This window comes from Bufo gargarizans, unplaced genomic scaffold (genome assembly GCF_014858855.1).
Source record: "Bufo gargarizans isolate SCDJY-AF-19 unplaced genomic scaffold, ASM1485885v1 original_scaffold_1056_pilon, whole genome shotgun sequence".
In the NCBI taxonomy this organism is placed as follows: Eukaryota; Metazoa; Chordata; class Amphibia; order Anura; family Bufonidae; genus Bufo; species Bufo gargarizans.
In genome coordinates, this window is record NW_025334215.1 from 88238 (window position 1) to 105791 (window position 17554).

The window sequence follows — 17554 nt, forward strand, 5'->3', positions numbered from 1 at the left end:
CTTACATCAGTAATGCCCCCTTAAATGCCCCTTATTACAGTAATTTCCTTATTACTACGTATACCTTAGCACAGTAGTATCCCCGTTAGTGTTTATTCCATCAGTAATGGCCGTCTTAGTGCCCTTTAATGCAGTCATGTCCCTCTTTAGTGCTAGTTAATGCAACATTGTTCCCCTTAGTGCTCCTTGCATCAGTAATATAACCCTTAGTGCTCCTTTAATGCTCCTCGTATCAGTAATGTAACCCTTAGTGTGGTTAATACAGTTATGTCCCCTTAGTGATCCTTGTATCAGTAATGTTCTCTTTAGTGCCCCTTAGTACAGTAATGTCTGCCTTCGAATCGCAACACAAGTTCTGAAATTCTAATGTCTCTGTAATTCACATTGGGTCATTTGTCCCATTTTCAGCGTAGCCTTTTTGCCGTGCCCTATATAATTTGACAGTTCCTAAAAGTTGTTTGTTTTGAATTACTTTAACCTTTTCTTCACTTTTTTCCTAGGGGGTAAACTAATATTTCAGGATTCAGGATTCGTTCATCTCCGGGCTCATTATATAATGATTTCAGATGGTGGCGAACTTCAAGTGGGCACCTCTTCTCAACCATTTCAAGGAAAAGCAAACATTACCCTGTACGGGAGCTTATCTTCTGCTGCATTATATCCCTATGGGGTAAAGTTTCTTAGTGTTCGGAATGCATCTATTTCCATACACGGTAAGTCTGTTTTATATGTTGGCTTCACTTATGTTCAATGATGTTTGTTGTTCTCATAGGTTGTGTTCTTGTCCCTTTGTGGGACAGCCTCTTTCTCCTGGTGGTTGGGATGGACACACATTTGGAATATGGACTACGGAATCCAGATGTTTGAATCAGGCTTTAAAAAGAATATGGGACATTTAAGGGCAATATGTCATGAACATTTTGCCATGTCATGAACCAGTTTTTTACCCTGCAACCCACTATGGCAATCAGCAGAGCCAAGAGCCTCATCACGTCCTTACAAGGTTGTCCCATTTAGGATTTTTATGGCTTAGGCTACTTTCACACTGCCATTTCTGGGTTCGCCTATGAGATCCGTTTCAAGGCTCTCACAAGCGGCCCCAAACGGATCAGTTTAGCCCCAATGCATTCTGTATGGATAAGGATCCGTTCAGAATGCATCAGTTTGGCTGCGTTCCGCCTCCATTCTGCTCTGGAGATTTTTATCGCCATTTCAAGCGTTGCAGGTGAGGAACGAGAAGTGTGAGATAAACTATGGCGTGAATTGTCCAGTCCACCATGGATCAGGTATGCTCCAGAGCTAGAGATGATTTGGCCCATCCATGGTGATGCCCACTATACTGTGGGAGGGTACTGCAGTGGGAGAGGAGACCACAGTGGTCACTTGGGCACCTCTGCCCTGAGAGTCGAAATAAGAGGCACCGCTACTTGGAGCATATATCTGGGCTTCAGCATTGTAGGAATAAGCTGCTCGGATGGCTCCATTGGTGTACACAGTCTGTTGCACAGTCTGGACCTGTAGAGAAGCTGGAACTGGCTAAACCACTGGTGCTTGAGCAGATGCTGAGGTTCGTAACGCAACCGAGGTCGCAGAATCTGAGCCACTGTCTGAACTTTGCTTGTTTCTGGGTACGGCTCCCTGTGCGGTTGATGAAGTGAAACTTGTGGCCCCGCGGTCCCCGGGTTGCTCCTCCGGCCACTGCTGATCGTGTGTCCCTGGTTGGCAAGTAACAGTCTCCATGGCTCAACGCTTAGATTTTCTTTTGAGTTATGCAGACGGATCCGTACTGAAACGGCAGATACCAACGTTTGCATTATAGGTGCGGATCCGTCTGTGCAGATACCAGACAGATCCGCACCTAAACGCAGGTGTGAAAGTAGCCTTATCTATAGGATATGCCATAAATATCCAATAGGTGCAGTAATATCTGCTAAATGCGGATCCTGTCTCCTATCTCAAGAATGTGAGCCCACAGAATCCTCTCCATTCACTGCTATGGACTCCTGAAAATAGACCTGCCTGGCTATTTTCCAGAGTCCCATAATGGTGAAAACAGGGGTGGCCGCACATACGTGGCTTGTTCTTCATTTAGTTTTTATATGAACACAGGCTGGTGGAGGGGCTGTACATTGGATATATGTATGTAGTGCAGTAAGTCTACTGTGCCACTTGTGCAGGGGATGGGAGACTAGGGGCCCACCTTACTCAGGGGTGCACCGGGGATTCACCTGTACCCCTGTGGGCCAGTTCGAGCTTGCTTGTACCTATCGGACATTTATGGCATATCTATTGATATGCCACAAACGTTCCACATGGGAATACCCTTTTAAAGGGGTTGTCCAGGTTCGGAGTCAAACCCAGACATACCCCCATTTTCACCTTTCAGGCCTCTGTGACATTACATGCTCCAATGCTCTCCCTTGCCCTGCACTGGATCGCGCAGGGCAAGGGCTAGTTTGTTTATATTTTCAGGCTAGGGCAGTGCTAAAGCCCGCCCATCAGTGCCGGTGACTTCACCGGGCTCAGTGCTAGGTAGAAGTCTCCACCTTGCTTACCTAATGGAGAGCCCAGGAAAATGGGGATATGTCCAGGTTCAGAGTACAGTCTACATATGACTGCCACTTTTTGGCCTATAGTATATTACCTCAATACTTAAAAGAAATGTATCATCAGTAAATGAAATATTATTTATATCAATATGATTATATATCAAGTGTATTAAAATATTTCTTGAAATACTACAGTGCCTAGAACAAAAACAATAGGCTGACAATTCCTGTTTCCAGCAGTTCACTTGTTAGCTTTGCTGTGTAGACTGGGAGGGTGAGCAGAGTCATCTCCTTATCATTTAAGGGCAGGCAAATTGATGACAAATTTGTTGCATTGCTAGGCGCCTACAAAGGCCTAGATAATAATACCATACAAACTGATAAAATTCTGCTCCCCTGTCAGCCTCTGGTCTATGTGGGCTGTGCTCCATCACCTCTTGAACACTATAATAATTTATGGCATTTCTCTGACTTCCAAACATTGCAGCTACCATAAAGCACACTTTAGAGCTTTAAATCCACATTCAGTAATTGCACAATTTTTTTTATTCTTTTAGGTAACAATGGCTAAAATTAAACCCCCCATGGCTTACAGCTACTGTAAAAAGGGCAATAAAAGACAAAAAAAAGGGCATTTAAAAAATACAAATCTGAGGGGTCAGCTGTAGCGTTTGAAGATTACAAAGGGCTTAATAAAATCTGTAAAAAGGAGATAAAATTTGCAAAAATACAAAATAAACAGCAGGTAGCAAAAGAGAGCAAAACAAATTCCAAAAATTCTTTAAATATATAAATGCTAAAAAACCAAGGTCTGGGCAGGTAGGTCCCCTAAATAATGGTAAAGGGGGGTAGTCACTGAAGATAAGGAAAAGGCTGAGTTACTAAATGTTTTTTTTAGCTCTGTATATACAAAAGAAGAGAAAGGAGCTTATACCTGTGGTGCTGGGGTTGTTAGTACATCCAGTAATATACTCTATTGGCTAACTGTAGATATGGTCCAAGAGTAAGACAAGTTAAATAAGGCAAATGTAAACAAGGCTCCGGGTCCAGATGGATTACACCCAAGAGTGCTTAAAGAGCTAAGTTCAGTCATTGCTGTGCCCCTGTTTATAATTTTTAAAGATTCTCTAGGTACTGGTACAGTGCCAAGTAATTGGCGCAAGGCAAATGTGCCCATATTTAAAAAAGGATCTAGGTTCTCCACAGGTAATTATAGACCAGTTAGTTTAACATCTGTTGTGAGAAAAATGTTTGAAGGACCTTTAAGGGATTATATACAGGAGTATGTAACTATAAATAATATTATAAGTGATAACCAGCATGTGTTTACCAAGGACAGAAGTTGTCAGACTAACCTGATTTGTTTTTATGAGGAGGTGAGTAGTAGCCTGGACAGAGGGGCTGCTGTGGATGTAGTGTTTCTGGATTTTGCATAGGCTTTTGATACTATCCCTTATAGACGCTTAATAAGTAAAGTAAGGTCTATAGGCTTGGAATGTATTGTTTTTAATTGGATTGAAAACTGTCTGAAGGACCGTGTCCAGAGAGTGGTGGTCAATGATTCCTATTCAGAATAGTCCCAGGTTATAAGTGGTGTACCCCAAGGTTCAGTGCTGGGCCCTTTAATATTTAATGTATTTATTAATGATATCGAGGACAGGATTAATAGCACCATTTCAGATGACACTAAGCTATGTAGAACTGTACAGTCTATGGAAGATGTCCACAAACTACAAGCTGACTTGAACACTGTGATTGGGCATCAACTTGGCAAATGAGGTTCAATGTGGACAAATGTAAAGTTATGCATCTTGGCAGTAATAATCTCCATGCTTCATATGTCCTAGGGGATGTAACACTGTGAGAGTCACTTATAGAGAAGGATTTGGGTGTCCTTGTAGATGGTAGACTAAATAACAGTATACAATGTCAATCAGCTGCTTCTAAGGCCACCAGGATATTGTCATGCATTAAACGAGGCATGGACTCGCGGGGCAGGGATGTAATACTACCACTTTACAAAGCATTGGTGCGGCCTCATCTGGAATATGCAGTTCCGTTCTGGGTACCAGTCCAAAGAAAGGACGCACTGCAGCTGGAAAAAGTACAGAGGAGAGCGACTAAACTGATAAGGGCCATGGAGGGTCTTAGTTATGAAGAAAGATTAAAAGAATTGAATTTATTTAGTCTTGAGAAGAGACGTCTAAGGGGGGACATAATTAACCTGTATAAGTATATAAATGGGCCATACAAAAAATACGGTAAAAAACAGTTCCAAGTAAAACGCGCTCAAAAAAAAAAATGAAGAAAAAGAGAAGAAAAAGTTCAGTTTCCGGAAGCGTCAAAGCTTTTTTACTGTAAGAACGGTGAATTTGTGGAATAGACTTCCTTAGCAAGTGGTCACAGCAGGAACAGTGGACAGTTTTAAAAAGGGTTCAGATGAATTCTTAAAAGTAAACACTTCCTCACTTCCTTCTGGGATTCGCGTCCCTACCTATCCCTTGGTTGAACTTGATGTCTTTTTTCAACCGTATTAACTGCGTATGTAACTTTATAACATATTTACCCACAGTGCATACACACTAATGTTATCTTCTATAGACTTATAAGCAGTGTCTAAAATGAAATACACAAGACATTCCCTTAAACACCGGTAGACTGTCCAATAATCATCCACCAAGGGAATTGTGATACCGATACTTTCAGTAACTGTTTGGACTTCTTAACTGATAGTTCCTCATACCAAGCCAAGCAGCCCTGGGAGCAAACTCTGGCCAAACCTTTACCACATTGTGGAGAAACCAAAGGAATGGATGCAGGTCCACGTGATCAGGGCTGTGAGTTCCACCAAGTGCACGTGCAACATATTATTACATCCTGTGTGGATAATAAGAACCATGGGCACCTGGAGGCTTTGAATTGTAGTTGTAACCAGGTGCAAGGAGTAAAAGAAGGCATGAAGCTTCCCTGGGTACAAGAGGCATATATCACGTCTGGTATGGCAGGTACCAGACATGCGGCGCAGAGGTAAGGGAAACCGGGTGCCCTAACACAAGGGAGAGGGAGGAGTGGTGATCCCTAACTCACCTAGCACTGGCACCTGGCTACCCTGACGTCCCTAGACTGCTGCTCACTGCCTCGTCTCTGACTTACTCTGGAAGAAACCCTAGGTAGTGAGTAGAGCGGTGGGAGCACTAGTCCTCACCACTGACACCTAGGGTAACAACATGGAGTGGACAAACAACACAAACACCACATATAACCCTGAAGGGAGACAACAAACTGAAGAGGACCGAAGATCCAACTGCACTGGTTCCAACTGCTCCAGCAACTCCACAGCAACACCACCTGAGGTCAGAATAGATATGTCTATATCTGGCAACAAGGGAAGTAGGAAGAGAGACTAAATAGTGGCTGGATGTGGCAGACCCAAAACAGCTGAAAGGAAAACTTATGTAAGTATAGTAAACCAAAACAGGAAAACCTGGACCGGAATCAATTCCCACAACTAGGTCATGGAGCGATCCCTTGAAATCGGGCGAGTAGCCACCCGCTGCAACCTTCTGACCCCAGGCACCACAGGGTCAGTGATAGGTTGGGACACCCTCGTGACAGCATAATGGTTCACCTTTAGTATTGTGGCTAGTGTCGAGTAAAGTTTAGAAAAATATGATTCGGCTGCTTTGCCGAATTTCACAAAGAAATTTGCTTTGTGATGAATGACTTTGTTACAAAGTGCATTTCTTTGTAAGTAGCGGGTACAATGACAAGGAACAGCGATTGCACCACCCCCTTCATTGAACCCCACAGATGCCGCGTTCATTGTTGATCGTGGAATCTGAGAATAGTAGTGAGGGGTTAATCGGTGAAAAAAAATACTCACCTTATCCACTAGAGCACGAAGATTCCACCGCAGCCAGCTTAATTAAAGCTACTGCGCAAAATCTTGTGCTGTGCGTGATGATGTCATCGTGCTGGCTGACGTGGTGATGTCATATGTCACTGCGCACAAGATTTCAAACAGAACTTCAATCAACATGGCTGCGGCGGCCTTTTTGTGCTCAAATAGAGGAGGGGAGTATGTTTTTTTTAATCGCTATTTTAGGGAAACTTGATTCGTTACCACGAAGCATGAGGAAATTCGGCTTCACAGCTAATCAAATTGTTCTTGAAATTCGGATCCAAGTCCACCTCGGATACTTAGATTAGCTCAACTCTAATTGTGGCTCATCTGAACCTGGGCTTAATTTTGGTGCAAAATTCACACCTCTTTTTGGACATGTTTACAAAGCAAATGAGCCAAAAAGAATAATCCACTGTGCCTGGTATTGCAATAGTTGGCCTTAAAGGGGTTGTTCACCCCCAGGGGTCTTTTGTCATGTCACTGGGTCTCATGACATATGGTTAAAAATCACCGTTGTGGCCAAGTCATTGGCTGCAGTGACCATTGTCAAACCAAATGTTAACACATAGAATCCGTAGAGTGGCTGCTGCGGGTGAGCGAAGGAGCCGGAGAATTTGCTTCATTCTGCAGGTCCAGCTACGGGGGGTGAACGCCCGACAGGCAACTGGGCTGAACAACTCCTTTTAAAGTCATTTGCCTTCAAAACACACATATAACCACTGAGGTCAGTGATTGGCTGCAGTGTTCATGTGAGCGATGAGCGGCGCGTTGCAGCCCAAGCGAGGATCGGGTCCATGTGCGCAGATTTGCTTAGTTCACTTGTCTGACTGCAACATTTAAGTTCAGCCACTAAGGGGCCACAACCAGAATTATGATTGCAGCTCTGGATGTGAACAGAGCAAACCTTACATTTATGTCTCACAGCTTTTTCCATGTCTGACCATGAAATGTAGATCACCCGCTGTGTATCCTTAAGGCTAGCCAGCTGAAATCATAATGCAGCTCTAGGTGTGATTGGAGAAATCTTCAAATTCAGCACTAAATAAATCAATTTGCAAACTTAGGCCTCTTGCACACGAACATATTTTCTTTCCGCGTCCGTTCCGTTTTTTTTTTGCGGACCGTATACAGAACCATTTATTTCAATGGGTCTGCAAAAAAAATAAAAGGTACTCCGTGTGCATTCTGTTTCCGTATTTCTGTATTTCCGTTCCGCAAAAAAATAGAACATGTCCTATTCTTGTCCGCATTACGGACAAGGATAGTACTGTTCTTTAAAGGGCCAGCTGTTCCGTTCCGCAAAATACGGAATGCACACGGATGTCATCTGGACCGAAAAATACATACGGTTGTGTGCATGAGGCCTTACTCAGCAATTTTTATGTTCGAAGGAGTTAATTCTTCCTTCAGCCTCTAGTTCTCTATGGAAATCACAGCAGGCGAGCTCCCCTGCACCACCACGTTCCTACACAGACGTTCCTTGGTTTCGGCTTCTCTGGAATTCCTCACAATTCGAGAAATTTGTAGCAGCCCTCCCCGTGTCTGAATTAGATTACCACACCTATGCAAACATTAAGCGTTATCATTATCAGGAGAATTGCAGATCTTTAAAACAATAGATTATGCTAAGAGATACCATATTCCGCCAGTGCCGTGCCTGAGGAACAAAGGGCTAATTTGCCATATGAGCCTGTTAGAAAAAAAGAAATATATCTTATAATTTTTCCGTGCCGGGCCCAGTCCCTCCCGCTGGATGGCTACAATTAGAGTTCATTGAAAACACTTGCGCCGTCCACTGTGAGGTAAGCGAACAAGTCTACAGAGCGCGGGGCCGGATGCCTTCTGCCCGCGCTCACATCAAACGGAATCGCCGGTCTACGGCATTAGAACAAATTGAGGAGCATGTCCATGTTATTTTTTTTTCTTATCACACTCCCCGATCATTAAACTAACACGCTTTGAAATTCTCAAGCCGGTTCGCGGAAATTATTATTATTATTTTTTTGGGAGAGTTGAAAATATTCCACAGCCGTGAACGAGCCGCGTCATCTGTCTCCTTTGATATGTTAATACGAGGTTAACAAAAATTGCAAAAATCTCAGAATTCTGAGGGTGGCCCAGGACTCGGGTGGTCGTTGTGCTTTGGGAAATTTCACATATATTATTTTTTTTGCCTACAGCTAAGTGTAGCCCTGCTGCCAATCACAGCGCGCCACTTGTAAAGCGGCTGCCCGTCAGGTGTCACTTTAAGGCAGCGTCGGTTTTTGCAGGGAGGGGATGGGGAATAGCTGACAGTTTAATCATGGCCCCTGACTCCCGGATGGAGGACGGCTTATTGATTATTTGGGAAGGAAATTTGTCACTGTCTCGGTCTGAGCGTCTCGTGTTTCCGTCCGTGATAAGTGACAGGACTTATGGTTGTGTATCAATAGCAATTTCCAACAGGAACACGGAAGACACCCAGGGGAGCGGCAGGAGGGAATATAATCCCGAAATATTACTGAGAGAGGAAAATTGGGAAATGTCAAATTGCAAATCCTCTTTACGGTCTACAATCCAGCTGCTTGTCATCCAATATGGCCACCGTAGCAGTTTTTAAGGGTTTTTTCATCACAAATATTTATGGCATAGATGTGGGTCCCTATCTCTAGAACAGTCCCGGCTGCTCTGTTTCACGTTCCCCTCACTGGTTTGCCTTGCCTGTTTCCATAGCTCCGACCGACTCTGACCACCTCGTCCAGGCATACTTACCTAAACTACAGTTTGTAAATCATGGACACACAGGCCCCGACCCCTGGAATGCCCCCAAATTGACAGGACTGCCCAATTATGCGCATGGTTAACAAAAACATTGCCGTTTTTGGCTCTGCACAGCCAAAAAATTATAGAGACTATCTCCAAAAATTAGGACAGTCCCCATAGTTGTCAACTGTCCTGAATTTTCAGGGACCATCCCGAATTTTTTGAGAGAATTGGAGCAAATTGTAGCTGTTCTGGACCGAAAATGGGTAGACTACTGTAAGCCTGCCCATTAGCAGGCATTCCCAATCGGTTTGGGGTGTCCTCCAGGAGCAGAGCTTACATGCCCTGAATTTACCCTGTACAAAGTTGAGGGGATGGGAGATAGGAAAACCCATTAATGCTCCATTCACACGACCGTATTTTTGCTCTGCATCCGAACGCATACGTTCTGATGTTGATATGATGCGGACCCATTCATTTAAATGGGTCCACAAAAAATGCGGACAACACAACGTGTGCTCGTGTGCTGTCCGCACAAAAAAGACACAACATGTCCTATTCTTGTCCGTTTTGCGGACAAGGATAGGTATTGTTACAATGGATCCTCAAAAATAACTGGTGCAGCACCGACGTAATTCGTATTTTTTATGAACCGCAAAATACAGTATATACGGTCGTGTGAATACAACCTAAGGACTCATGCACAGAAACGTATCTTTTGTCCTTGTCCGTTCCATTTTTTTTGCGGCCTGTATGCGGAACCATTCACTTCAATGGGGCAGACAAAAAAAAAAAAAAGAAATGACTTTGTGTGCGTTCCGTGTCCATATATCTGCATGTCTGTTTCGAAAAAAAATAAAACATGTCCTATTATTGTAGGCATTAAGAAAAAGGATAGGAGTGCTCTAATATGGGCATGTCGTTCCATTCCGCAGTATGTGGAACGCACACGGCCGGTATCCATGTTTTGCGGACCGTAAAACAACGGTTGTGTGCATGAGCCTTTGTTACCTCTAGCAACCAATCACAGCACAGCTTTCATTTTTCAAGAGCAGAATAGGAAATGAAAGCTTTGCTATGATTGGTTGCTCTGAGCAATGAAATGCCCAGAGAAATCAACATACTTGAGATCTCCTGGAAGAGGCTATTAGCAAATATCCCTCTCAGCACATGGAGGGCTGCATTTGCAGTGTCCTAGAAGCTCAATCCAAAGGGTTAATGTACTGTACTTTGCACTGTCTATCTTCCATAGGCTGTATATGGAGTGGGAGGTTCCGAGTTACTGTTGCTTGATAGAGCTGGAACCACCTCTTCCCCTCTAGGAAGAACTCGCTACAGTCTAGAGTGAGCTGTGGATGTGAAAGCATCTAAGAGCAGTGAAGAGCGGAGATCTGTGGCCCTGTGCATCATAAGCAACCAAAGAGACAACATACAGGCCAGCCGTTGAGGGAGAGACTTAGGGAAGGCAGAAGAAAGTTCAGCAGCCATACAAAGTGGATTTACCAGCATTTGTCAGAGAAAGTGAACACCTATATTGTGTCTACAGACTTCTCTGCATGTGGTGGGAGCAAATAAGCTTCAGGTTCCCCATCAAAACAAAAGGACAGATGAGCCCTATGTTCAGAGACTGCATTCTACTGAGGATACTACAGAGCAAACATACAGCCAGAGTGAGGAGATCAGTTGCAACCCTTGGTCAAGTTCAGAAGATTGTGCAGACTATAAGAAGAGACTCTGCCCCCTATCTACCACAGCTTGGGAATTGCATATAAAAAATATGACTGCCGTTAATGTGCACATATGTGTGGACCATCTATTAAACGGACTCAACACCAAGCAACACCAAGGGAACCATCAGGCAGAAAAATTCTCACAGCCAGGGAGTGCGCCAAAGGGAAGAAAGGTGCGTGCTTCTCATCACTTAAGGTCCAGGGGAGCATCAGCGTTAGTAACTACGACCTCCAAAGTGGGGTGGCATGGCCTACACAGAGTTGCCACTGCTCCGTTCCTGGCTGCTTTAGGTTCCCGCAGGACCAGGAAGTACATACCTTGGTTCCATGGATGCTGCAGGGAATCACAGGCCTTAGTGGTCACATCTGCTTGAATGATATGTCACTGCTAGCCGGACAACCCCTTTGATGGACAAATCCCAGTGCAAAGACGATCTTCTACAATACGAAGGGGAAGCCTACAGTTATAGTGGTCTGGACCTTTAAGGCTGTAGACATTTTCTATCAAAGTTAAACCAGTTTTTGATGTCGCCTTTTCTTTCTTTTGTGGGGACAATTATTTTACCGATGCCATAATGTGCGAGAGAGCGAAGTCACAGAGCAAAACTTTGTATTTAGCGAGCAATTAAGATCAGTCTTGTACATTATTTCTGCACCTCCCGGGATATGTAAATCCCCATAAACTTCTCCCTCCCCCTACACCACAATTTGCAGAAAGACCTAAATATCCGAGCGGAACATGTTACAAATGAGTACATATCGACTTCTCAATTACTCACTCAGTGATCACTTCCCCAACTTTCTTAGTAAGCTCTTTAAAATTCTCCCTTCCTCGGGGGTCGTTTGTTTCTTCGGCAAATTGTCCAAAATTGGTCATAATCGGGCACATGCTCAATGTTGTGTAACAGACATCTTCCCATTAACAATAATGCGTAATTCAATTGACAGCCATGAAAATTTACCTAGCAATATGTTGTCGTTATAGCCAACTGCTCTTAGCATCTAAATGATCCTTTCAGCCTGTCTTCAGATTCCTGCAGGCGAATATTCCTTGTCTCATTCAATAGTGCAATAGATTAAGTGGCAATAATGCAAAAATGGTGCCAGCTGTATGCGGGGGAAACATGGAGGGGGAAAAAAAAGTGCTTGTGTGCGATACGTGATGGAACGCAGGTACGGGGGAGAGGGCTCCTCATTGTTCTCATGGCGCAAATGTCACAGATAAAATGGATCTTGTTCATGTGTGGATTAAAGGGGATGTTTCTTGGGACAGAAGCCTTTAGTGTTTCCTGTGACCCGTTCCTTGAGGAGAACAATGCTAGAGTTTTAGGCCTGATGCACATAGCAGTGCCATGTGCAAGGAGGATGTAAGTAGGCTGTGTATTGTAGAGAAAAAGGCACTCCGTGTAGCGCCACATGGTGTCTCTGTATGGGGCCACTTCGCAAAGTTATACTTACCTTGTGGCAGTACTTCTAGGAGAGGATACTTTCATGGTTTCCCAATAGAACAAGTCAGGGAGTTTATTTAGGGGTGCAGAAGTTGCAGTTGCACCCTGGCCCTGGTTCTTGAAAGGGCCTCTGTCATGTAAGAAGACACAAGCATCATAAATGGCACATGGTAGGAAGAGGTCCAGGCACGTCAATTCACCTAGTTTCACCGGGAGTGACCTGGTGGTATATAGTTTTCACCCAGATGCCCAGTAAGAAGCTAGGAGGACAAGGGTAAGTATATAGACCGCTCTGGGGGCCTGGATTTTTTTGTTTGATCTGGGGTCTGAATGAAATTAGGAGTCTGGTCTGCGGTCTGATGTTCATACGGGATCTAAATATATGAATCCATGCCCCTTTTTATAAGTGACACCCCTCAAAAATACCCTGCCTACCTGCTGATCGAGTATCATACTATAGAGATATCTCCCAAGTTCTGATCTGATCATTCTTTCCGGCGACAGGAGCTTCAGGTTACAACTTCTACCATATTTCTCTTTTAGGTTGGGTTCCAAAGTTCATTTCCACAAACCTGGCATATCCAGCTAGAGCCAATGACACACAGCTGACTTTAATGGATCCAGTTGACTGGCGAATAGGGGATCAGTTTGTCCTATGTGGAGGCAGTTTTTATGACCCCTTAAAACAACAAGAAGTTCTGGCCATCGTAAATGTCAGTGGTACCCACATAACTGTCAGTCCACCCCTGAGGTGAGTCCAACAGTGTCCTCACATTATTCTTCATGTGGTTTATGGGGTTTTAGGGGATCAGTTCTTGCATTTGATGGTGTTGTAGTGTTTAAGGTTTACAGAAACCAGCAATAGAGTGACCAAAGCTCCCAACACTTCAGAGATGAAAACAGAGAGAGACATTTGTAGGAGCATGAAAAATCCTGACTGAAGAAGGTGCCTCTGACAGACACTGAGCAATAGATGATGGTGGTGTCACAGGATGTCACAGATGACATCTTCTTGTTCTCATTCACTTTCCCAGTCCTTTCTATCTGCCCCAGGATGGCTTGAAGACTGCCAGATATGATGCACCTTTGTTGCCCAGGCTCTTCATTTTTTACACAACATATCACCAATGGCCCCTACATATTACCTCCATAACAACCAAAATGTCCCTAATGCCAGCACACAAGGTCTCCATGACAGCCACAAAGTGCCCCATCAAATCTAAAATGCCCCATGACAGCCACAATGCCCCCCACAAAAAAATACAATGCCTCAATGTCATAATGTCCACATGACAACCGCGAAGGCCCATAACAGCCACAATGTCGCTATGACAACCACAATGCTCTCATAACAACTACAATGCCTCCATGGCAAGCACAATGTCCCTGTAACTTGTCCCTGAAGTTTTGAAAAATTCAATCCGGCAGCTTCGCCGAACTTCGTCAAGAATTTAGATTTGTGACTAATTACTTCTTCACAAATCACTTTTCATTGTATGGTGCAGGTGCAATGACGGGAAACGGCAATCGTGACGTCCCCTGTCATTTAATCCCTCAGATGCCACGTTCAACGCTGATCGCGGCATCTGAGGCTCACATTTGGGGTTAAAAAAAATTCATAAAAATTATACTCACCACATCCACTTGATTACGGAGAGGCCATCTGTTTCTGTTTTGATTGAAGAAAACCCGCCAAAGGAACTGCAGTGTGTGTGGTGATGTGATCACGCTGGCCATGCACGGTGACGTAATCAGTGGCTTCTTCACACTCGCCGCAGGTCCTTTGGTGGGTTTTCTTCAATCAAGATGGAGGGGAGCTTTGTCACCACGAAGCGCGAGGAAATTCGGCTTCACGGCTAATAGAATTTTTCCTGAACTTCGGACCGAATTCTGCTTCGGATGCTTTGATTCATTAAACACTACAACCAATACCTGCAAGCCACAATACCTCCCATGAAAGCCACATCGACCCCTATGCCATAACCCCTTTCCCCCATGTGATTCTCTTCCATGCCCTGCATTGGCTGACCTTTTGCCTTTCTATGACATCAGTAGTGATTTTTTGGCACCTCATACTACTCCCCATATCTAAGCTTCCTGAACACCTATGAAGGTAATATAGCGCACAGTCTAGTCGATAAGTGATTGAGGACGGGGAAAATGGGATGCTGTAGAATCTACCCATATAGAACTGTAGGTACAGTCTAGATTTGTTCTACCTTATGGTCCTACAAGTTTTTTTTCTAAAATTTATGTTAATTCAACCCATTTTCCCTGTTGCAGATACGCTTATGATATTTTAGAGCAACTCATTGAGGGGGAGTTTGTCTCTTTAAGGCCTTTAGTGGCCATGCTAAGCAGAGATATAACTATAGAAGGGAACCTTACAGATGAGTACACCAGTCGTTACAAGAGATGCCAGGAAGCAGGAGTCGCAGGTAAATATTCACACCCTCTAATTACAGTTGAAAAAAAAAAAGTAAACGTCTGCCTCGTTAACTACGGTAATAAATTGTGGTCAGATTGTTATCTAAGCCACCGTTATGGACAAATACAATCTAACTAATCTAATAATACACAAGCAGTTGGACCATGTATGTCTTTTATTGAGTAAAGTATTGAGTACAGTATGAAAAAGTAAGTGAAGCCTTTAATTTATTAGTCTGTACCCCCCCATTCCCTCCTTTTGCAGCAGTGCCCACCACCAAACTTTTCCTGTAGCTGTATATAAGATCTGTAGGTGAAGGTTGAGGAGCAATTTTGGATCATTCCTTCCTGCAAATGGTCTCCAGTTCATCAATATTTCTGGGATGTCTTTCAGGCACAGCCCTCTGCAGTTCATGACACTACATCTCCATAGGGGTTGTGCAAGAACCGTGGATGGACCTGTAAAGGGAAGCTTACTTACCTGTGTCCTGGCTCCCTGCTTCTTCTCCTCCCGGCCTGGGCTCCCTCTCTGATAACATCTGGCTTGACATCGCCTGCAGCCAATCACTGTCCGGTGAAGGGATCCCCTTGTGTTATGTGACTATTTGTCATGACGTAAGGGAAGCCAATCACCGCCATGGCCAGTGATTGGCTGCAGGTGGCGTAAGAGGGAGCCTAGTGGAGCATCGCAGGTCTGTACCAGAAGGAGCAGTTTGCCAGTGCTGGGAAGCAGGTAAGTAAGCCTCCCTTCATTGATCTGGCCAAGTGGGTGGGTTTTTCCCTAAACCCCCCTATTCTTGCACAACCCCTTTAAGGTCAGGACTCTAACTTGGCCATTCCAAAACACATATCTTCTTCTTTTTCCACCATTCTTTGGCGGATTTAGATTTGCGCTTTGAGTCATTGTCTTGTAGTATCACCTGGTGTCTCTACAGTTTGAGGTCTTTCCTTGCATTCTCCATTAAATGTATTGGTATACCTTAGGATTCATTGATCCTCAATTAGCGCAAGGCATCCAGGCACTGAGGACAAAGCAGCCCCAATCTTATGATCCATGATCCACCATGCATCTCAATTGGAATGAGGTTTTGGCATTGGTTCTTTCTCCTCCAAACATAACATCATGGAATAACACAGCTGCTGCTGTCCAAAGAAAATGTGTGGCCTTTATCAAATTTGCCTGAAACCACTTAGATGTCCCACAATGCTTCTGGGAGAATGTTCTTTAGGTGAAACTTTTTAGTGCAAAAGCACAATGCTATGTTTGGAGGGAAAAGAACACGGCACACCAACACCAAAACCTAATCCCAGATGTGAAGCATGGTGGAAGGGGCTGCTCCTGAAAACTGGATCTCTGACCCCTATAAACATTTAATGAATCATACATTAGCCCAAGGTACTCCAGTCCCAGCAACCAAATTTTGTATGTACTGTACTTTGGATTATTATTTCTTCATCTTAGGTGGTGACACTTCGACCCTTACAAATTGTCTCACTTATAATCTTCATTCCTTCTTCAGAGAAAACAGAATGTCCCTATGAAAGAAGTGAAAAAACACTTGGATCTCAAGATCTGGGGATGGTATTTATCGCTCAAGCTTTGAAGGATGAGCCAAGTTTGGTCCAAATCTCAGGAGTCCGCTTCCTGCACGCTGGCCAAGCCTTCACACAGTCATGCAGTGCCCTCAGTATTACTGGCAATAGACCCATGTTTGGTAGGATGGAGTTGTATTTCCACAAGGAGATGATTTATATGTAGCATGCTAATATCTGCTTCTCTATTACTGGAGTGCTCGCCTTTAACACTTTATTTCTAAAACTGAAATATTGGCAGTATAATAGTAATCATAATAATGGCAGTATCTTCTTTGTATCGTGTACTAAGAAGGGGAGTTACAACTGATTGTGGGGTAGGCAAATGGAGCCCCTATGTCTCATCAGAGGACCCCAGTACAATCAATGGAATGGGATGGTTTGGCAGTAGACAAGGTACAGATTTCCCACTAGGGCCCAAGATCTTTACAATGCACATCATAGTGCAGTAAGAATAGGAGACACGTCCTTCATATGGACCACACATTATATGGAGAAGGTTCAGCAAAACAGACAACCTTACTAAACGGACCATGAGCACTCCTGCAAGAGAAATCCACTACTTATGGGGAGCTAAGGTCTTTAAAGGGGTTTTGCGAGACTTAAATACTGATGACCTGTCCTCTGGATAGGTCATCAGTATATCTGATCGGTGGTGGTCCGACACCCGGTAAAAAGTTGTTTGACAAGGCATCAGCACTCGCAGTATTGCTGCAGCCTTCTCTCAGCTTTCCCTAGGCCAAGTGACCTCGCGTTCATTGGTCACATGGCATAGGCGCAGCTCAGCCCCATAGAAGTGAATGGGTATGTACATACATTACTTATCCTGCACTGATCCTGAGTTACATCCTGTATTATACTCCAGAGCTGCACTCGATATTCTGCTGGTGGAGTCACTGTGTACATGCATTACATTACTTATCCTGTACTGATCCTGAGTTACATCCTGTTATATACTCCAGAGCTGCACTCACTATTCTGCTGGTGCAGTCACTGTGTACATACATTACTTATCCTGCACTGATCCTGAGTTGCATCCTGTTATATACTCCAGAGCTGCACTCACTATTCTGCTGGTGCAGTCACTGTGTACATACATTACTTATCCTGTACTGATCCTGAGTTACATCCTGTATTATACTCCAGAGCTGCACTCGATAT

At 44.0% G+C, this 17554-nt stretch overlaps 1 protein-coding gene across 1 annotated transcript in view; it reads left to right on the top strand.

Annotated features, from left to right (window-relative positions):
- Nucleotides 1–17554, top strand: part of LOC122922917 (fibrocystin-like) — a gene marked incomplete at its 3' end in the record, with an annotated part of 234407 nt that overhangs the window by 33148 nt on the left and 183705 nt on the right. Inside the window, exons 3-6 of the mRNA XM_044273686.1 lie at nt 501–713; nt 12917–13124; nt 14657–14811; nt 16321–16515. Coding sequence (XP_044129621.1) covers nt 501–713; nt 12917–13124; nt 14657–14811; nt 16321–16515 — 771 coding nt within the window. The remainder of the gene's footprint in view (nt 1–500; nt 714–12916; nt 13125–14656; nt 14812–16320; nt 16516–17554) is intronic.